General features: G+C 39.2%; 1 protein-coding gene across 1 annotated transcript in view; it reads right to left on the reverse strand.

Moving 5' to 3' along the window:
- Window positions 1-7,823: 7,823 nt before the first annotated feature.
- ABCA13 (ATP binding cassette subfamily A member 13) overlaps window positions 7,824-22,981 on the reverse strand; it is a 226,962-nt gene continuing 211,804 nt past the window's right edge. The window contains exons 44-46 of the mRNA XM_073329650.1: window positions 12,657-12,762; window positions 10,638-10,775; window positions 7,824-9,312 (exon numbers count right to left, since the gene is read on the reverse strand). Coding sequence (XP_073185751.1) covers window positions 9,223-9,312; window positions 10,638-10,775; window positions 12,657-12,762 — 334 coding nt within the window. The 3' untranslated portion in view covers window positions 7,824-9,222. The remainder of the gene's footprint in view (window positions 9,313-10,637; window positions 10,776-12,656; window positions 12,763-22,981) is intronic.

Consider the following 22,981-nt stretch of genomic DNA (forward strand, 5'->3'; position numbering starts at 1 on the left):
TTCTATGAAATAAAACTGTTACCTGTAGTCACCTTTTTAAAAATAGCTGTCGAGTCGGGGCAGAGGGGGACTTGTTTTTCCCCCTCCAGACACCATGTCTGTCTCCATGTTCTTTCAGGGCCAAAAGTCACATATCTCCCCCACCCCGCACCAAAGAGATCTGGCTCACATAATTTATCAAAACACACCAATGAACTAAAAAAGCTATAGAAAAAACATTGGTATAAATATTTTACAAAATAAATTTATATTAAATAATAAATGGGGAAGGGGAATATGTGTACACAAGGACAGATCCAATCAATCAGTCATTGTATGGCCAGCAAGACTCAGGAAAGATTGTGGCGGGAGGAAATGGTGTCACTAAGGAGACAAGATCACTAAGAAACTGCGGGGAGGAGGGTGGGTTGGTGGTAAGGGCCAGGTCACACAGACCAGATTTGGTCACAATATTGAAGAACGAAAGAGGGAAGGGGTTCATTTTGGCTGAGGTTTACCTGCTCCTGACTGAATTATTACTGATACCAAGTGAATTTAGTTCTTGGGAAAGGTGCTGGACAAGCAGCCCTAGAGGCTGAATCTCTTAGTTACAGAAGAGATACAGAATGAGCATCACAGTGGAAACTTCTCATGGATACAAAAGCAGTATGGGGCAATAGCCTTTGATCAGAACACACAAGGGTCAATTGGGCCCAGTCTGAGAGACGATGAGCACCTTTAATTCTCATTGATGTCCATGGGCCTGATTCTCCACTGCCTTGCAACATGGGTTGTCCTTTACATCTGTGCAAAGTGAATGCAAAATTCTACCATTCTTATGTAATACTGTTTCATCCCCACTTCGCATTCATATTGTGAGTGTGCAGGGGGCAAGAGCAGTGGAGAATCAGGCCTGATAAGAGTAAAGGGTGATCAGCCCTTCATGCCGAGAGCAGTCACAATGATGGTCTTTGTCTCATGTAATAAGTAATCCGCAGACAGGATGGGACGGGGAAGAAACCTTCACAGCAGTGTACAGGGGTATTTTCAGGCAGAAGAATAAGGTGGAGTCTGGGATATCTCTGACATGGGCATTAAAAATCATCTGATATTTGGTGCCATCTGGTGCATTCTAAATGATTCTCTTCTCTCAGTAAAATAACACCCATCCCGCACCCCCTCCCCAAATTCTGTGTCACCTCTAACTCCATCATCCCTCAAAGTCACCTCTCCTGTACCTCTAAGACACATTGCACCTTTGTTTTCTTTCACCACAGTCAGCCCCACTATTTCATCTCCACCCTCACCAACTCCACTCACTCCTCCCACAACTAATACTCCTTATTCCACTTCTCTTCTTCCCTCTGCACAGTTCCTTTGCTCCTCCTTCTTGCCTGTCTCTGCCCCACCCCGCACACTGCATCTCTGGTTCCCCCCCTTCGTTCCATCTTGTTTCCTCCATTCCCCCACACCAAAAACATTGTTCCCTTTCTCAGCTGGCCCCTACATCAAGTCAGTCTCTAGCAGCTCTATCCGTTGCCTTATCTCCTTCCCCTCAGGCTTCTCCTAGCCCCAGTATCAATTTCTTCAGTAGCCCTGATTTGCTCATCCATAAAAATTCCACTTACCTGTCAGTGGGCCTGGAGAGCGAGAGAGATGGGGAGGGTTCTTAGCCTGATCTGAGCAGCAGGACAGCCGGCTGGGAAAGACTGTGGCTTGTTGGTGACTTTTGTTGGGTTGGGAGAAGATTCAGCAACCCTCTCCCTTGATGCACTAGAAGGAGGAAGTGAGACTCCACAGAAACTTCTTTTTTCTCCTATGTGAAAGGAGGGACAGAGTAATGAGGCAGATGGTCCTGGCTGCAACATACAGCAGCTACCACTGTGTCACTCTATCCTGCAACTCCTTTCCAAGCATAGCAGACCTACTAGACAGCCACTAGAAGCACTCCTAGAGAGTGTATTCAGTGTGCATCAATTGGGTCAGGGAGCGGAGCTCACATCCAGATGGTTTCACAGCAGCTCAATCCAGGCCTGCAGACTTCATCCATACCACACAGCAAGGAGCTCAAACCCTTCTGTAAATGGACCAGCAGTATCCAAGACTCAGTAGTTTTTCTCCCTGTCTCTTCAGTCTTTGCTGAGGTTGCCAACAAGGTTGCTGAATAATGTTATTTTTGGTGATTGGGTCACTTATCCACTTGGAGCAGGATTGAAACAGGACAATATGGTGCTGTCAGAGCTGGGCTTGAACCAGCAACCTGTAAATGCAAGTCTGTATCCCATATATGAAAACATATATTTGGTTTTATGGTTAAGACCTACTAGAAATCAGGGGATCTGGGTTTAATTCTGAGCTCTGCCACAAATTTTCTGTGGGACTTAGGGCATAGGACTTAATCACTCAGTGCCTCAGTTCCCCATCTGTAAAATTAGGATAATAATACTTCCTTTCTCCCATCTTTTGTCTGTTTTTGACATCTATTTATATTTATACTAAAGGTCTTTGGAGCAGGGATCATTTTGTGTCTGTACAGCATCTAAATTAATTGAATCTCAGTCTTAGGTGGGGCATAATGCATACAAATATATTTATATTTGGGAATGCTATGGAGTGGCCTCAGACGTAGGTTTCTCTGTATGTCCAAAAACATTTTGCAGTTATAGAAATGAGAAAAAAGTTTGAGATTTAACTGTCTCTGTGATTTCCGCTCAGGGCAGCATGGCCTAATGGCCAGAGTCAATAATGCAGCCCTTCTGTTCAGGTCAGTGTGGCGTAATGGCCTGAGTCAATAAAGTCGTACCCCTCCATGGGGTTGTGTGGCCTATTGGCCCGCTGGGGAAGTGGGGCGCCACTTGGGGATGTGTGGCACTCCGGGTAGTGGGACTCAGGCCCTCCTTCCTCCAAGCCCCAGCCCAGGGTCCCAGCAGTGTGGGGTTACTTGCCACTGAGTCAGCGGGGATCCTCCTGAAACATGCTGACTGTGTTCCTAGTTCACCCACCAGAGCATATTCTAAGTCCCTTGGGCTGCTTCCCACCTTGTGTACAGACACAAAATGATCCCTGCTCCAAAGACCTTTAGTATAAATATAAATAGCATTTGCATGCCTTGACTCTGGGGTCGGGTCCTGTAGCAGCTCCCTGGAGAGAGCCTGCAATCTGTGTCCTCTCCCTTCAGCAGCCAGCCCAGACTGAGCTGGGCTGCTTCCTTTTATACCTTGCCTCCTGGATGAGCATGCCCATCAGAGGCGAAGAGGCATGGCTTCCTCAGCCTGCAATGCACAGTTAACCCCTGCAGAACTAGGGCGGGGTAGGTGCACCCCATCACACTTTGGGTCAGGGTGCTGGGTTTCATTTAAGAACAGAAACAAATTTGCTTTGAGATAAAGCAATTATTAGAGTACTTCTGACCCAATGAAAATTAGCCCGCAAAAATCAATTTAATCTGTCACATCAGAATCTCAAAATAATGCCTTTTATTGTAAGATTTCCTACTGGTTTTTTTAATGCAAAATATTTTGGATAAGTGGAGATATGCTAGCCTGATGTGAATCTAAACTATTTTGTTTGACCTTTTCATACCCAGAATTCAAAATTATGATGGGGGAGGCAGGAAGGCATATCCACTGGTAAACCTACTCTGCACATCTATGCGTAATGCTGAAAGTCTCTGGGGTTATTTTATTATAATTTATACTACTACTAAGGAGCTGCTGATTGCAATTCCAAGGTTTAATTTGCAAATGGTGTTCCATTATAAGCCTTATTTGACAATCCTAACTCCTAAATTAGGGAACTTTTACCTGGAAGAGCTACTAGTCTGATTTCTTCTGTGATTAGCGTGTGCAGCAGAATTGGTTTTGATTATTTTCAGTACCGTAGGATGGGTAGGATTTTTTTTTTATAATGAGAGAGATCCACATTATTTTCTGACCATTCTTATCTGAACATAGATTTACTGCAGAAGTCTAAAAAAAAATCATACACGTGTACACCATAGGACACTTGTGAATGTTGTCATTTAAAAAAACCGATTTCAAGATTCTGTTACTATTTTCATGTTTCAAAAGTATGTAGTGATTTTACATTTGGAATGTCATTATGTAATACATGTGATGTCAGATGCATTTGGCCTGCTGACAGATTCAAATTCTGCAATGCTTTTACTTTACAAAGTGTATGTTTCTAATTCCATCTTTGAAAAAGATAAACTTGGGAATGTAAATGGATATAGTATTAACCTAAACTAATGGATAGGTCTCAAAAAGGAGGTTTTGTCAAATATATTCATCATGAAATGAATTTGATGACTAAAGATAATAAAACCTTTGATCCCAAATATCATATGACTAATGATATACAGGGTACACAGATTGTGTACGTCCAATAGGCTATACAGCCTTTTGGCTATAGGATGTATAGGCTGTACAAGGTGTGTACAATATTCATATTATATCATGTTTATCACTTTCAGATAAAACTTGAAACATCTTTTAACAGTATTCAAAATACAACATTATAAAATACTTTATAAACTAGAACATTGAATAAAAATGTTCTTGTTACTATTACGGTTAGTATGCGCTAAGAGGGGTTATACACATCTTTGAACAAACTCCACCATTAACAAGTGTGAAAATCAATCTGAGATTACAAAAACAGTTTTGATACCAACCTTAGCACACAGTTAACACAGAAAGACACTTAAACAGAAAAAAAGTCTGAATAATTAGAACCCATGGCAATCACAATAGTGGTCTTATAACAAAAGAGTCCATTTGAAGAGCAATACTTTTCTGCTGAGGAAACTAGTTCCAGGTTAAAAGGAAATAAATACCATTAGAGACAAAACTACCGTGTGTGAATATAACTCTTGTTGCCACATGATAAAACATACTGTTATGGATTGCATTAAACCTCACTGGGGGGAGGGCATAACTTCACCCTTAATTTAAGAAGCCATTAAACTCCTTCATGGAACCAAATAGCTGAAACAACATAGGCCTCAAACTGAAACATAGGCACCATGTGAGGCCGATGAGGAATTATCACTGTGAGTGAAGGGACTACACAAATTTTATTTTGACTGGGGAGGAGAGGAGAAAAGACAGCCACAAAGCACCAGACATAGAAGCACTGGAAGGATGACTCAGGGAAAAAAACTAAGAGAGGCCTTTTGGGTTAAGTGCTGTCTGAAAGAGGCTTGGAATTGTAAGCAAATACCCTATTTTGTGTTTGATTCCTCTTGTGTTCAAGGAAACAAAACTTTGTATATTCTTTGTACAAATAACTGGTTCTATCCTCAATTTCTCCTTCTAATGGAAACTGTAGGACCCCAAATTTTGGCTAAGTACTAGGGGCAAAAAAGGGTATCAATACATAACAGGACCTATTCATTCATGTCAGTACAAGTCACTAAACTTTGGAATGAATATCATATACACATGCCCTCAGTTATCCATATTTGTAATGTTGAAATGACATATAAGGAACTAGTCATGCTCTGAGTAAAGTTAAGGAAACACTATCATACTCTTCGATGGAAGTTGGGTTGGAAACCTAAAACGATAACCCTAGAACAGAGACAAAATTAGGGTTGTTTGGATGTTGGTTATCCAGAATTTCTCTGTATAGTGATCTAAATCCATGAACTGAGATTTGGGGTTGGTATCAGAATTGTCTATGTAGTCATATCTTGTGACTTCCATACTTCCTAGTGTTGAAGATTTTTTTAAGCATGCATTTATGGTGCATCTCTTGAATTGCATTAGCAAACTCAACTGTACCTTAACATTTTTTTATTTTATTTTCCTGAGATTGGAAGAAGTCCACATCAATGTAATCCCATGTGATCTCACCTGCCATTCTTCCCTGGCAGGAGGATCCTGTTCATTTCCTGCTGGCTCCCTTATATTCTGCTGAACTCCTACTCTTTAATCCTCATGGTATTTCTTTTAACCATAGCTGGCACAGCAGATTGGCAAATGGGATGGAAAAGGTAGGCAGTGTGTTGTTCTCTAGCTGGAATAAATTAGATGTATATACAGATCTTGCCTATTGGTTTTACCTTTCTTACAGTTGAAACCCATGTTTCTCCATCTATTGACAATCATGGAAAACCAGGCGTATGCATTTACTAATTTGATCTGCCTGAGTGCATCACCATCCTTCTTTAAAGTCCCCTGGCTACTTTAACGCACCTTCTTTTCATGGGCATCACATTTATGGGTACAAGAGGGGCCAGAATTCGGCCGAATGTGTATTTCAGTTTGGCAGTAAGTACAATTGCACTGATGAAACAATCTTTGCTATGATGCTAAACAACAACAAAAAGGAAGAGAGACTTCTGATGTCTTTTCAGATGACCAAATCATTACTCAGCACAAAGAAGTTTCATTAAAGCACACAATGGGAAGGCCCATGCTGAAAGAACTGGAATCTTGCTTTCTCTGCCGGATTAAGAAAGGTGTGATTTCCATTTCAAATTTGCTTCCACGATCATGACACTTGCAGCAACAGTTTTGTTTGTGATGTCACCATCTAGTGTGTAACTCTGAAAGAATGTTGTCTTCCAGAACTCCTCCTGTCTGACCTCAGCTCTCATTCAATCAAAGCAAGATATTTTCATTTGTGGCTCTGATCTGATGCCTTTTTTAAAACAAAACAAAAACACATTTGCAAGCTGCTGACATTAAAAGATGTAAATACCATTCCATCTTTCCCATTTCTAGAGATGAATCAAGAAAGCAGTTATTCTAACCTGATTAGGTTTAGGCTGGGTTCAACGTTCAGGTTCAAGCCCATTCTGGTCAGATTCAACTACACCAAAAAGTGTCACAAACCATTCAGAGGAGACATGGCCTTTAATGGTACAAATCTTACAAATCACCAGAGCAGATGACTGCAACAAGGCTCCCACCATTTTAACTGGAAATGTCATAAGATTTTGTTATTTTCAGATTTCCACTAACTATGGTCACATGTGAACCAGATCTGGGAAATAGGTCCCTTTTGTTCTGGACTGAAAACCATATGGGAGGTTAAGATCCAAAGTAATTAAAATCCTAAATTCATGGGGGGTTCTGATTTGGGCTTTTCTCTACCAATTTCATTCTAGAAAGTGTGAAAGTAAAATTAGATCCAACCAGTACAGAAGTAAGTGGAAGCCTTTTCTTTTTACTTCAACGGGCATGGGAATAGGCTTTTAAACAGATAGATGTGAAACTCATCTTCCCTATTTCAACTTTAGCATTTCAGCCATTCCTTTGTTTTAAATTCTGAGTTCAGTTCTCATTTCATCCTGCAAAGCAAGAGGCACACAGTCTGACACAGAGAAATCGGTCATGGAAATACCTACCAGAAATCTCATAAGAGAAGGTGTATTTTTTCTTTAAAATCCTCTGTTGTCTTGGATTCAAAATCCAAAGGTGATAACATGCATACCATTTTTGTGTGATTCAGAAATTCAGTGACTCTGTCAACATTAACATATGAATTGACCTTTTCTTGGAACAGATTTTTTTTTCTTTAATTAAAAAAAAAAATTCTTCAAAGACTAGACTTTGCAAACTTCCAGAGTGCAGCATTTCAAAGACTGGGAAAATGTCCTCTGAGACAGAACCCAGTACACTGGAACTCAATTAGATTTTGACCTTCTTCAACCATAAAGGATTGGGAGAGAAACATTGTTTGCTACTTGCTTCAATTAAATTGGGTCCCGAGAGAGAGACAGATGAAGAGATTCAAAGAAGAGAAATTTAGTTAACAGAATTGCATTCAAACATCAGTCTGAAATAAATCTTATTTACTTTATTCACCCACTACATTAATACAATATTCCACACTTTACTCAGAAAACTGACATTTAATTAAGTTTTCAGGATTTAACATTTTGAAAAGAGCAAGAATAATTTTTCAAAGTGGGAACCCTGAGTTCTAAATTCGTTCACAAGCATCATGGTCCAAAAATACACCTGCCAATGTGAGAATCAAAAACCCTTTTGGGTCAGCTTGAAAAGCCTAAGGCACAAGCATAACACTTTAATGCCATGCTGTAGCAGGATGTCATTTTAAAGCAGGGACACAGGAACACAGATAGCCTCTGATTAGATCCTTTTATCTCAAAGTGTACAATTTGATTTTCACATCAATTATACCACAGAAATACCACAGTGTTCCAAAATTTCAACTATCAGATAATAGAGCCCAAATGAAAGCGATATCTACTTCTGGGCACAGGGTTCCCAGAGAGCTTGTTTATAAAAAAAGAGCTAAGAGCTTCTCCTCTTCCCCCCACTCCAAGAAGTTCTGATCTTTCTCTAGCCACAGAATATGAGGATGGATGAAAGAGGCTGAGGTTTTGTTCATTAAATGTTAATTTCTGTCTCAGATTTACAGGCTGGTGACCCTATTGAAGGCTATGGCACAGCCCTGTCTGAAGAATCTGAAATAGACTGAAAAGGTTATTGATCAATGCCTGTACACTTATCTCATCTACTTCCAGTATGTCCTGGGCTACAAACCCAGTTTGACCTTCTCTTAGAACGTTAAAAAGTAACATAAAAAAGCTAACAAAATAGATTATTAATGATGCTCTAGAATCCCTAAAGAAATAACCTACAGGTGTTAGGGAGAACTCCTTGTCAAGTGTGATTCATGAAACCTTGTTAAATGTACTTAATATAACCGACTAATACTCCCTGTGACAAAAAGCCCTTATGGAATATAGTGCTTCTTTTATACAATAAAAAAGGCTAATTTAGCTTGTCATAACACAGAACTGAATTATTGCAGAAGTCAAAGTGCTCTCATTTGAGTTATTAAATACAAATATTATATGATAGCATGGCTGTTCCTGATATCCATTGGGTTGGCTTCCCTTCTCATGTAGTAATTATGGATATTTAATGTGACTGTGATCAAATGAACAGAGGGCTACCTCCCCACCCCCTCCAGCAAAAAAATTCTGAAATGTCACTCTTTATACGATCAGCCCTTTTACTGTGTTACAGATTTCCATTAATTAGGCCAACTGTTTTATTACAAAATTCCAGTTCAGTAAAGGAGTGTACTTTTTTTTTGGCCGTTTGTCTGTATAATAACCACCCTTTCTACTAAGAACTGGTAGCTCTGTTTTTTGGTCTATAAATTGCAAATTTTGCCTTCCCTTTCAGTTTGGCAGTAACCAGGTGAAAAGTTGTATTGACTGTAAAATATTTTGCTGGATGGTGAACTGCACTGAGCCTAGACTGGCAGATGGTGATGATGATTGGTGGAAGATTCTTGTGCAGAATAAGACGTTTCCTGCTGCTGAGTAGCAAAATGAATAAATACCTGCAAGATACAACAGAGGAGGGCTTATGGGATAGCAATACATGAGCTAGAACTTTGTCTCCTTTTGTGACTTTTTCAGGCCACTTTTATTAAGATGCTTTCTAAAGCAAATCAGTAAAGTCTGTGTTCAAAACTGATGAAATCCCTTCAGGAGTTACATTTGATCTAGAGCAGTTTGCAAACAAATTGCTCCTCACCTCTACATCTTCAAGTCAAATAAAAATAATGATAAAATAAGTTCAAATTTTATATGGTTATCCACATTCCTTGGGAACACTGGATTTTGCTTGTATTGAATAAACAAATCAATACTTTTTAAAAAAAATTAGGGAGGGGCCTGATCCTGCTTCCACCCACTTGAATGGTAAAACTCCCATTGACTTCAGTGGTGCAGGATCTACGCCCAGATATTTAAAGCTAAAATTTATGTTGAGTAACCTTCTGAATGCTGTGGATTGATGTGGCCAAACATCCATTTGAATTCCAAATGCCCGTTGTATTCAGTTGGGTCCCCTGCTCATTTCCTTTTCACCTACATTCATGTGAAAGGGTTTTTTGATCACTCGGATATTTGAGGGATGACAGTTCTTCATTCCCATAACAATATTCACATGGAAGCAAAGGAATTCATTCAAGAGGAAGTATATTTGTTATCCTGTTTAAAACTTTCACTTATTCAGGCAGGGTGCAAAAACAGTACACTCACCATAATCACTCACCATAAATAATGAAGAGTAAACAAGCTTGAGTGAACAGTCAAGGAACAACCCATAGGCTATTTGTTTGGATAAATTGCTCACTGAATAATTAAAGCAGCAGGAGCTGATAGATTCATACAAATCAAAGTCTGTTCATGAATGATTTGCACTTGGAAAAAAGAGCTAATCTCACAGCAAATATTATACATAATTAATGTTCTGACTAGCTCAGCTTCTCAGCGTTTTCAGAAGATACGTGAGAAGTTATATCCCTAGATGCCACAGGCACTCAGGAATGTCAGGATCATCACTATATTATACATGATGTAAACCCAGGATTTCATAGGCATCAGCAGGGAACCCTTCTATCTGTGTGTTTCTAATGTGCCTGTTGCAGTGGTACATAGGTTGCAAATGCAAGTAAACTGCATGACATTTGCTTCAAAAGGAAAGATCCCAACCACTTGCACTAAGGAAGAAAAGCCTTTAGTTATAAGGTTATCGTGGGTTATGAATCGCACTAGGACAGCTCTAGATAAACTATATACTGCAATATTCTACTGCATACTTAATTAAAGTGGCACAGCATATTCAGAAAAAGAGAGGCAACACAGAGGAGGAACATACCTGCTCTAAAGTGGTTTCATTAATGGAATAATGTTTGATTTGCAGTAGAACTTTGTGGTTCTCTAAAACTTTGAAGAGCTCTGGTAAGCAGCCGCATCCGTACGGTACACGATACTCCTGGAGATTAAGGTGCTGTTCCTTCAAACAAACATAAATAAATGCTAGTGAATATTCTGATAGAGTTATATTTATTTTCAACTGACCCGGTTTCAATATGAGCCTCAGCTGAAAAATAGGATTCTGTAAGAATCCACTAGATCTTGATTGTAACATTGTAAAAGGCACAACGTGGTGTGGTTCAGAAAAGATCTTTCAGTTTCCACAAAGCTATCACAATAGACCTGAAAGACAGCGAGCTGTTTGCAGCTGCGGGGATGTATTTTTCTTATAAATTTTAAGGTTAGAGAGGGCTTCAAACCAAACCCATTGATTCAGACACTTTGGGGAATGGGAAACATTTCAGAAGCCACATTGAAATCAGCATGTCACAGCCGGTATCTACAATGGCCAAACCAAAACCTTAAATCAGAACCCTATCCCGACACTCAGGGTGCTAGAAACCGATATGCAGACCAAAATTCTACAGCTTGGGACCATCTACTTTTATAGGATACATTTTCAGAGACAGAGTTCTAAATTACACCTATAAAGGATCAATTTTGCATGTGAAAATATATGTTTTAATCTACTGAGTTTGATATTTATGCCTGAACACACATTTTGGGGATGTGACAGATGGCTGTGGTATATTTGAAAGTGTTACCCTTTTATGATGTGTTCATATCATACAATATATGCAAATCCAGGACACTTATGGATACAGTGAGCAACACACCAATTGACTTTTCCTCTGTGACCTTGGAAAACAGAGGTGCTTCAGAGCACAGGACTATAGCCATTTTACTGCAGACATTGGCAAGATTAGAGAAAGTAGAATAAAGTTTACTTTTATTAACTAGTGGGTACCACATCTATTTTATATAAACACACACAAACCAACTAATCCTGGGTTACCATTAGAGTTTATTATGAACACAGCTAAGAGCAAAAATGTGTGATTTCTACATCAGTAATATTATTTAACCAAATAGCCAAGTGCCTGTGAAAATGAAAATCTCACTACATCTATGGGCTTGTACACCTCATTAGATTAAGACATCACACCTGTTTATCTGAACGGATGGACTGAAGAAAAGAAAGAAAAATGAAAGGAGGAGTTCAAATGTCTTGAGAGAAAATGTCTAAAATATTATATAACTGGATCTCTTGGTTGGGATGCCCATTTCCTTGCATTAGTTCAGCCTCAGAAGAATTCCCCTATTTTAATTCCGAGCCCCCTATTTTAAATCAGGCAACCTGCTGGGAAAGGAGAACAAAGTTGTAGCACAACTTTCAGTCAACTATTAAATATATATTTGAGAGCTTTTCTGGTGATGACATGTATACATAGTAATTGCCATTCAACAATCAAGAGTTATCACACGATACCTGAAACACTACGTCATATCCTTATGCTTAAAATAGAAGGCATCGGAGGCATTTTAGATGTCACTGTGTGGTAGCTGTGGGTAAATGTTGACTTCCTAATGCAATAAGATCACCTGACTTCCATTTTCTAGGTACTGGATTGACTGGGTGAGGACAAACTAAAATATGGTGTTGCTGATGTATTAACTCCAAAATTACTTCCATTCACTTCAGTGGACATAGGATCAGGCCCTGTGTGCATGTCCTGGAAATTCTGACTCTGTAAATACCAAATATAAGAAAAGGGAAGTGCAGCTCATGAACCAATCACATTTGCTTATGCTGCCGAAATGGCCCTACTCTGCATCTGAGGTTAATCTGCACCATACTGTGGGTGACAATTTAACAGTTACGCACATATCAATTAAAACGAGTAGCCATATTGATCAGGAAAGAATGAGAAACCAGCTAGTTTATTCAACTTTACTTTTCGTTAATGGTCTCAAGAACCTATCCTTGGCAACTGCTATAAACAGAGAATTTCAGGCGTACCTTAAACTGTGTTCCTGGAAAATGTAGCTGCAGATAGTCCAAAATAGCACCGTGGTTACTTGTTTCTTTGTTAAGCCAAACCTTGACTGAATAGCCATCTCCAAACCTGAAAGCATTGAGCAGAGACAGAGATGTACATGTTCTTTTCCATAAAGATGAAAAGAATGCTCAGCTAAATTGATTGTCATACAATGTTATCAAGTAACAACATGGATGCCTATTGTATTACCACCACTGGGATTTTAATATTATATCATCAACACACACTGATAACCACAAGGAAGAGACAATGTCACTGATACTCATAGTGCCACAAAACTGTTATTTGTAAAAGGAGGACATGTCTTAATGACTACACAGCTTTGAACAGTCAGTAGAGGATAGCATTTGTTGCCAGAACCAAATACAGAAAAGGAAGAGTAGGAGGTGTATTTTTCCTAATGGGAGAGAGAAAGTATTAAACTGTAGGTGATCACAATACATTGCATTTAGTGAGACCTTGCCATGGAGGAGCTCAAATGTTTTACAAACATGGGTATTATCTGTATTTTACAGAAGTAGAAAGTAAGGCATAGAGTTGTTAAGTGCTTTGTCAATGTTCATACTACAAATCAGCAACATTTAGGAACACAACCCAAGTCTCCTGATTCCTAGTTTCCTACTTTAACTACTTGTTAACACTATTAAATCTCATGGAATAATGTAGATAATTTATTTTCCTCTCTCTGGACACATTACATAATATGTAGGTAAGTCAAGTTTTGAAAACCTAACTAAAGCATTATTTTATTAAATATATTCTTTCTAGCATATAGTGCAGATGGTTAATATGTACCAGGTGAAGACCTAGCCAATTATTTCAAAAGTTTAAATCCATAGAGCAAAGTATTATTTTCATGTATCTTATTAGACTGAAGAATCTTATTGTGGGAATGGTTGGTACAAAGGCTACGTAGCAAAGCTGTGTTGCAGCACCCTAAAATATGAGTGTGATGACTTGTTTAAAAAGATATAGACAGCACCCCAACACTGCATGTGTTTTGTTTTATTTTTCCGATTGCATTTGGACCCAAACATTTAAATGGCATCGGAAAAGGAAACATGCCATTATTTAGCTTTGTTCAAATGCGACACTACCCAATCTGTGCTGTTGATTTCCAAACATTCTTTGACTAGCACGAAGTAACATGTGAACAACATGATCACAGGAGAAGGATGCAGAATGCTGTGGAATCCAGAGCAGTGGCTGGCTGGTTTCAATGATTTACAAACACATAATAGACTGGTAATTAAATCTTTTATATGCATATCATCATCCCTGCAGAAATGACAAACAAAATGCAACAAAGATGGATAGTGTTAACAAGGGTATTCAATGTAGATGGAAGCCAAGCGAAGGTAACCTTTTACGAGAGAGCATTGATTCTGATCAGTCTTCTGGTGCCTGTAACAGAGGTCCTGTGGAATTACAGTCAGAAAAATGCTGTTTTATGGAGATGTTCAGCTGTCTCATAAAATGAAAATGTTGCATGCAGTGACGTTTCCAATGAAAAATAAAAATTCTGATTAGCACGGACAGAAATCTCTGTGGCTTAATGTAATTCTTAATCCTGAATGGCATGAATACCAACATGGGTACAAATAAAAAGCTTTCAAAAATGGGAAATGTTTCTGGCTAGTCAAAATATGCATCTCCTATACCTTGAATTCTGCAGAAGTTTCTGTACAGGGTACTGTGATCATCTACAACATCTCCCCCCCTTTCTGTAATCAGCCAGCAAATTGCTCTCTGTAGTCAACTGAGGCAATGGAAATTGAACTGACCATTTTTTCCTCTAAATGTTTTCCTCTCTGACCCAACTGATACAATTAATGCAGAAACCCAAAGTGGAATTACACAGACCACCACATTCTGGTTTGATTAGCAGTGCTAGGAGCAAACCTTAAATACCAAAAAGTTCAAGACTGGAGGAGGAAAACAATCGTTAAAGAGGCATCAGTTGAACCAGCGCACCTGTTCAGCAGCCATCTGTTGCCCTATCTTCGGCACTGCTCAGCAAAGGCGTTTTCCATTGCTATAAGCATGCACCATCACATCAATTTAATGCTGCCTTCATTTGTTTTTAATCTCGCTCTTTTCCAACCAGGCTATTTGTTCAATTTGGACTCTGACCAAACCCAAAGGAACTGCTCATGGAAGTAAAGTTACTCATTGAGTGTCTACATGATTGGACCATTATTTTGTAAATACCAACTATATTATCGAGCTGGTTCCCAGCCCTGCTCTGTTCCCTTTGTGCCACACAGGCAGTGTAAAGGGAATGGAGGCTGTCTCCTCTAACCAGGGATTCTCCAGGGGATACAAAGCCATTAATGCTATCTCTTATGCCACCTTCTCAAAAGCCCAGTGCAGGGGCTTGGAGGGAGTGGAAGAGAAGTGGCTGGATGCCAACATCTTCCTGCTACACTCAGTTGGCAGATGTACTAGCTGAGTGTGGTCACCAATTTACAGAAGTATGTGGGTGCTCCTGTAACCTGCACCAAGAATTGGCAGAGTATTAGACAGCTACAGCAAGGAGCTCTGTGAATTCCTACACCACCCTTCCCACCAAGTTTGCTAAATGTAATTTCAGTGAAGCAGCATATCTGGGCCTGTATCTTAATTCCTGATGACTAGCCCGAGCTGCTAATCATCTAGATATATCTCACTATTCAAAACACACATTTCCTTGATGTTGTTCTTTCTAGTTCTGTTGTCTCCGCCCGGAAATATGCATCATTAAATTAGCACTGTCTGAAAATTTGCTTGTGAAAAAATAATGTGCACACTTTATCATTTAGTATAAAACTAGCTTGACTGATCTCTTCTATTGCTTCATATAATATCAACAGATTACTCAAAGAATAACATTATATCAGACAATAAAATCAAAGCATTATTAGAATTTAATGTCTGGAAGAGAGACCATAAGCCATATCCTTCAGAACATCAGCCATACTTCAAGAATAAGAAACAACACACTACTGCAATGCTTAACTCTTTACTTTACTTCACATTCCTTTCCATACATCGGATGCAATTTTTTCTTCCCTTAAATGAATAGTCATCATGGGTGCAAGTTGCCTGACTTCAATTAGCACTACTCACATCAACAAAGGATCAGGCCCTCTCTTGGGAGGCCCTCTGTGTGACTCTTCACACAATGCACAGTAAACCTGTAGAACTCATTGCCAGGGGATGTTGAAGGCAAAAAGTATAACTGGGTTCAAAAAAGATAATTTCATGGAGGAAAGGTCCATCCCTGGCTATTAGCCAGGGTGCTCAGGGACACAACCTCATACTTAATGTTCTTAAACCTCTGACTTCTGGAAGCTGCAACTGGATGACAGAGGTGGATCACTGAATAATTGCTCTGTTCTGTTCATTTCCTCTGTCATAAATATAAAGGGAAGGATAAACACCTTTAAATCCCTCCCGGCCAGAGGAAAAACCCTTTCACCTGTAAAGGGTTAAGAAGCTAAGATAACCTCACTGGCACCTGACCAAAATGACCAATGAGGAAACAAGATACTTTCAAAGCTGGAGGTGGGGGGGCGGGGGGAAACAAAGGGTTCTCTCTGTGTGTTGCTTTTGCCAGGAATGCAGGTCAGAACTCCTGTAAAGGGTTAATAAGCAATCTAGTTAGAGATGCGTTAGATTCTGTTTTGTTTAAATGGCTGAAAAAATAAGTTGTGCTGAATGGAATGTATATTCCTGGTTTTGTGTCTTTTTGTAACTTAATGTTTAGCCTAGAGGGATTCTCTATGTTTTGAATCTGATTACCCTGTAAGGTATTTACCATCCTGATTTTACAGAGATGATTCTTTTACTTTTTCTTTAATTAAAATTCTTCTTTTAAGAAGCTGATTGCCCCTAAAATCCCCCCAAGCCCTACAGCCCCTTTCCTGGGAAAGGCTTGATAAAAATCCTCACCAATTTGCATAGGTGAACAAACCCTTGGATCTTAAGAACAATGAAAAAGCAAAGACATTTCCAAGCAGGCTCTTTCCCTGTTATATTTGTTAGACGCTTGGTGGTGTCAGCAATAAGGCCCAGGGACAAAAGGTAAAATAGTTGGTACTTGGGGAAGTTTTAATCTAAACTGATAAAAATAAGCTTAGCGGGTTTTTCATGCAGGTCCCCACATCTGTACCCTAGAGTTCAGAGTGGGGAGGAACCTTGACACCCTCTGAGGCATCTGGCATTGGCCACTGCTAGATAACAGGATACTGGGCTAGATGGATCATTGATTTGGCCCAGCATGACTGTTTTACGTAATAAAATTTACAAACAAATACAAATGTATTTGAAAAGAGAAAAAAATTGAGATAAATGTATCTATTAAAAATTAAAACTGAACTGATGAAACTTTCACTTTCTTAAAAAAAAGCTTAATAACAAATTCAAAACTGGTACCAACTTCTATATGCCATTTCCTTATATGGTTATTCGAAGTGGAACAACCTCAGTGTTGCTGAACAAATACAAAGTCATAAGTAGATTTTATAGCAATTTTTAATATATAAAATCTCCTTCCCATAAGCTATTCATCAGTTATTTCTTTTTGTAATTATCTGTTTTCTTAAGTAACAACAGGAATGTAAAAACAGACAGATTGACACATAATACACAGGTATGGGCCATATATAGTGTATTGGACATATAGTTCATAAGACATGTCCATGTATACACACTCAGAACCTAGATTTTTCAAAACCTAGTGTCACAAGTCCATATTTAGGTCGCTAAATAGGTGGCATGTTTTTTTTTTAAATGCTTTGCTCCCAGCAACTCCCACCACAGTCAACATGAGATGTTGGGCACTTGACACTTATGGGTTTAAGATCCTAAATGTAGGCACCTATTTTTAAAATTTTGATTATTTTATATACAGTATACTCCTAATTATCTAAATAGCAGGGTGGGCATGGATCTTATTCCGATAATTGAGATTTCAGATAATCAAGATGGCAGAAGCTATTCAGTAGAGGGATGGCCTCCCCTGAGCCTGGGGGCTCGTCCCCCTCCTCTTCCTCCTCCTTGCAGTCCTGGCTGGGAGTTTCTGCTCTGCCCATGCTCACTCACTCCCATCAATCCCTGCAGGCGCAAGGTGTGGGGCACAGTAGAGACTCCAGACCAAGACTCTGAATGGAGGATAAGGAAGGGTTTTGGATAAAGGGGAGCATACTGTATATCAAAATCTTGATAACGGTATTAAACATACACATGTATACATACAGTTTGTGTGTGTGTACCTATGTACACCCACACCCATCCCCTGGGCTTGATTCACCACGGTGATACTCTGGTCTTCCACTGGTGGAGTGATGAAGTGGTGGTTCAGACCCTATATATTACAGACCAGGCTACTAGCACAACCTGCTGAGGTTGCCTGATCGTGCTCATTATAAGATCTTGTTTTCAGTTGCTTGTAACTTTGCCAACCTTTAACCATTTGGGCTGAAATTTTTCATGCTTTGTGCTGGCCTCAGACTGAATTTGTTTTGGGGAAATTTCAGCTAAAATGGTTTTGGCCAATGTCAAGAATAAGGCTAGATTAAAATATGTTGTTTTACTCAGGTTGAGAGAGTCCGGCAAATTTTTATAGAAAAGTTGGAAAAGTTGTAGTGGCCCAGATTTGGAGCAGGGACTTGAAATTTGTCAGGGTGTACTTTGTGTCTAGGTGTACTTTTTGCTCTCCCCATGAAGATCCACCTAATTTGGCCAAGTTATAAGCCTGTGAAAAACTGCAGTGTGCACATACTCAGTAGAAACTTAGATTTTAGCCATTAAATACCCCAAAGAGTGAGTGTGTTGGACATGTTCCAGCCCTGGGCTGAGCAGAATGTTCCCTGCGATTACAGATTTGGGCTGCCACCAGCTACGCAGGTCTAGTCACCTGAGCAGAAAGTCTCACTCCTATGGCCTCGTAGTGTGGAGAAGGAAGCTGCCTGATTGGAATGCAGAAGGGACAAGAGCCAGATGTGTGTTGGGGGAGGGTCACAGGGGGAGTAGATTATGAGACGGAACTTGTAGGGGTGGAGACAGGACTGGAGGATGGCAGAGGGAAATTGGGAGTGGCTGAGGAAGGAGGTTGGATTGGGACCTGGAAAGAAAAACAGGTGGAGGGATGATTGCAAGCCAGTAGGTCAGGGAAGACTGTGTTTAGATGAGGAAACAGGGGAAGACTGGGATTGTCTGGAGGAAAAGACTGGATCTGAGACCTAGTGGGGCAGTGGACTGAAGTGAGGGAAACAGATATGAAGAGGAGCCACAATGAGGGGGGAGTACTGGTAATTTTGGCAGAGAGGCTGGAAGAAGGAGCTAGGCAAGAGAAGCACAAATTTGATAAAGAGCTTCTGGAAGCCAGAAGGAATGGGAATATCGGCTGGGAGACATAACTGAGGGTAGAATGAGATTGATCAGATGAGAAGAGGGGACTATGATTGTTTCAGTAAGGGTTGTCTGGAGGGATTAGATTAGGACTTGCTGGGCAAGAAGCCCGGGACTAAGAAGAGAAGCCTGAGGAGTGGAGTTTGGAACTGGAGAGGCAAGGAGAATGGGACTGAGATGAGGAGTCAGGGGCAGGGAAGAGCTAGGACTGGGACAGGGACAGATTGTATCAGATGGGACAGAAGAGGTCATGGTTGGGGAGAATGAACACAAGAGTCTGTGCCCACTAGAGCACACTCCCCTCCAGAGCCTGGAATGGAAACCAAGATTCCCAAGCCTCATGATTCCTCAGGTGTCAGCAAATGTCTATGACACCCACTGGCAAAGTGTCCCATTCCCTCTAGTGCTGGTCTACATAGAGGATGGCAGCTACTACTGCTATCAACTATTTCATTAGCTCACATGGAAGTCTGTACAGTGGAATTAAAGGTTCCAAACCTACTGATGACCTATGTGGATATCAATCTGATGTCAAATGATGGAATTTCTGTTTTCTTCAGTTAGCTTTTTTTTTTTTAAAAAAAAAACCTAGGCTATTACACACACAAAATTATTAAAACATCATCATTAAGGTTGCAAGGCCAAGCACACAAAAGTCAGGGAATGTTAGAAATAAGGCCCTCTATTAACCTTAATAGGGCCCTCTTTTGCAAATGCATTATACTAAAGTCTTTAACAGGACCTGTGCCTCATTCAGTGCTCAGGCAACTTTAATTCAGGCATTTCCTAACTTTCTTGTGCTTGAGTTTGCAACTTAATCATGTTATTTTAATGTAAGGTTTGGTGTTTAATATGTATAAATATAAATAGATAAGGCTCATTCCCAGACTTCAAATGTTTGGGAATTTCTAAAGATACATAATATTTGTAATGAAAAATGTACCTTTTCAGGGAGTGCTAGCTGGACTCCACAGAAAGCTGCTTTCAACCTTAATTCTTCATTGAGAATATATTGAGATAAATATATTACCCATATATGCCTACACACTCAGTGACAATAACCAGTTTGTCAAATGAAAAAAATATTTTGATTTTTCAAGATAATAGGTATAAAAATTGCATTATTCCATGTCATTAATGACATGTTTTATGATTTCTAATAAACACATCATGACTTTATTACCTAATAAATCCCAGGATCCTCCAGTATTGTAACGCTGTTTCCACTCAGCACTGGAATATTCATGAGATTTTTAAATTCAAATCTCTCCTTTCACTCTAAGAAATCCACAAATGCGTTAGAAAGAAAGACGAAAATCTTCCTCATCAACCTAATTTTTTAAATGGTAAAGTGTAACCAGTTTGGCAACACATTTTCACTTCAGCTCTGCCATAACAAATGGATTAGTTGTTGGGTAATTTAATCAGCTGGCTTGCTGATATTATTTGTGCACAGACTTGATGTGCATCCAGCACTTGAAAAATGGGTATGGGTATTTCAACTATGAGAAATCTGTCCAGATGGACCCACAATGAAGGAAGATATTCAAAATACTGTTCCTAGAGGATTGGCCAGCTGTATCGAACATAAAAATGCTTCTGTGCAATTTCTTGAAAAACATAAAATATCATGGAGAATGCTGGGGAGAGAGCAGAAATGTAATCAATTCACAATTTAGAGTGACTTATTTGGCAGGAGTCAACTGAAATTAGGTTTTAGCAGCCACGTCTACTAAAGCATGTAGCTCCTGCAAACCATATCTACAAATGAGTTTCCAGCTCACCTCTATGCTCACTCTTTCCAAGTAACAAAGCCTTTCTGGCATTATTCAGAAATTTAGCAGCTGCAATAAGAGATCTTCTAAAGGAACTGGACAATAACTTTAATAGTGGCAATGAGTCTGAGATATTTTAAATCTCTGTCAACATAGACAAATATCATCTTACAAATGGCCCCGAATCTGAACCGGAGATAGACTACCTGCAAGCATAACTCGGACCTTGGATGAACAGTGAACGTATCGGCTGAGAATAGGGAAGAAGGAAAACAGGAAGAGAGACTAGGGCAAATAGGGAAAGCAGTAAAACAGCAGTAGAAATTATCTGAGTCTAGAAATAACCTCTTCTCAGTGTGGAGTTTGAGTTGCTATATTTATGTATGGGTAAAACCCCAAGACATAATAATACTATGGTAAATAAACTAAAAATATGTCTCCTACTGGGTTCTCCTATTATACAGCATTGCCTCGTTTTAGTATGTTAAAATAAGGTTCCAAGAAAGTGTTACAGAATTATGCTTGTCACCAAAACGTATGGCTTTTAAATTGAAATGAACCAATGACATAAAGGTTTGGTTCAGATGCTGACACAATATTCAGATTTATTTGTTTCACTCAACTGTCAGTTAGACCACTATAGCTACACGTGATTTGGGAATATTTATTGTGTAAAAAAAAATTGTAAATATAAAAATATGCATAGCATCAGTAGAACAAACATAAAATACCTTTGTTAATGTTAAATGATAAACTAATTTTATTTAATGGAATTAAATGTTAATGAAAGCCTTTGACAAGGCCCCTCATCAAAGGCTCTTAAGCAAAGTAAGCAGTCATGGGATAAGAGTAACTTATAGTAACTGATTAAAAGATAGGAAACAAAGGGTAGCGTTAAATGCTCAGTTTTCAAAGTGGAGATAGGTAAATGGCGGGGTGCCCCAAGGATCTGTACTGGGACCATCACTGTTCAATATATTCATAAATGATCTGGAAAAAGCGGTAAAGAGTGAGGTGGCAAAATTTGCAGATGATACAAAATTACTCAAGACAGTTAAGTCCAAAGCAGCATGTGAAGAGTTAAAAAGAGATCTCACAAAACTGGGTGACTGGGCAACAAAATGGCAGATGAAATTCAGTGTTGATAAATGCAAAGTAATGCACACTGGAAAACATAATCCCAACTATACATATAAAATGATGGGGTCTAAATTAGTTGTTACCACTCAAGAATGAGACCTTGGAAAAAAGCTGACAGATGTTAGGAACCATTAGGAAAAGGATAGATAATAAGGCAGAAAATATCATAATGCAACTTTATAAAATCCATGGTACTCCCACACCTTGAATATTGCATGCAGTTCAGGTCGTCCCAACTCAGAAAAGACATATTAGAATTAGAAAAGATGCAGAGAAGGACAACAAAAAATATTAGGAGTATAGTATAGCCTCTATATGAGGAGATATTAGAAAGACTGGGACTGTTCATATTAGAAAAGAGACAAGGGGGGATATGATAGATGTCTATAAAATCATGAATGGTGTGGAGAAAGCGAATAAGGAAGTGTTATTTACCCATTCACATAACACAAGAACCAGGGGTCATCAATGAAGTTAATAGGCAGCAGGTTTAAAACAAACATAAGGAAGTATTTCTTCACACAATGCACAGTTGACCTGTGGAACTCATTACCAGGGTGTGTTCTGAAGGCCAAAAGTATAAATAGGTTCAAAAAAGTATTAGATAAATTCATGGAGGATAAGTCCATCACAAGATATTAGCCAAGATAGTAATCCCATGTTCTAGGTGTTCCTAAACCCCTGGCTGTCAGAAGCTGGAACTCAATGAGAGGGGATGGATTACTCAGTATATTGACCTGTTCTGTTCATTCCCTCTCATTGGAAGCATCGAGCACTGTCCACTGTCAGAAGACGGGATACTGGGCTGGATGGCCATTTTTATGTTCTAACATACAATTAATATGGTTTACATGAATTTCCTTTCAGCAGAATTCTTGCTTAAAAATAAACTATAAATAAAAAAGTGTCACCTGTGTAACCAACATACACAAAAATCATTGTTAATTTAAAATTTGTGTGGTTTACATAAATTTCCT

This window comes from Lepidochelys kempii, chromosome 2 (genome assembly GCF_965140265.1).
Source record: "Lepidochelys kempii isolate rLepKem1 chromosome 2, rLepKem1.hap2, whole genome shotgun sequence".
Lineage (NCBI taxonomy): Eukaryota > Metazoa > Chordata > Testudines > Cheloniidae > Lepidochelys > Lepidochelys kempii.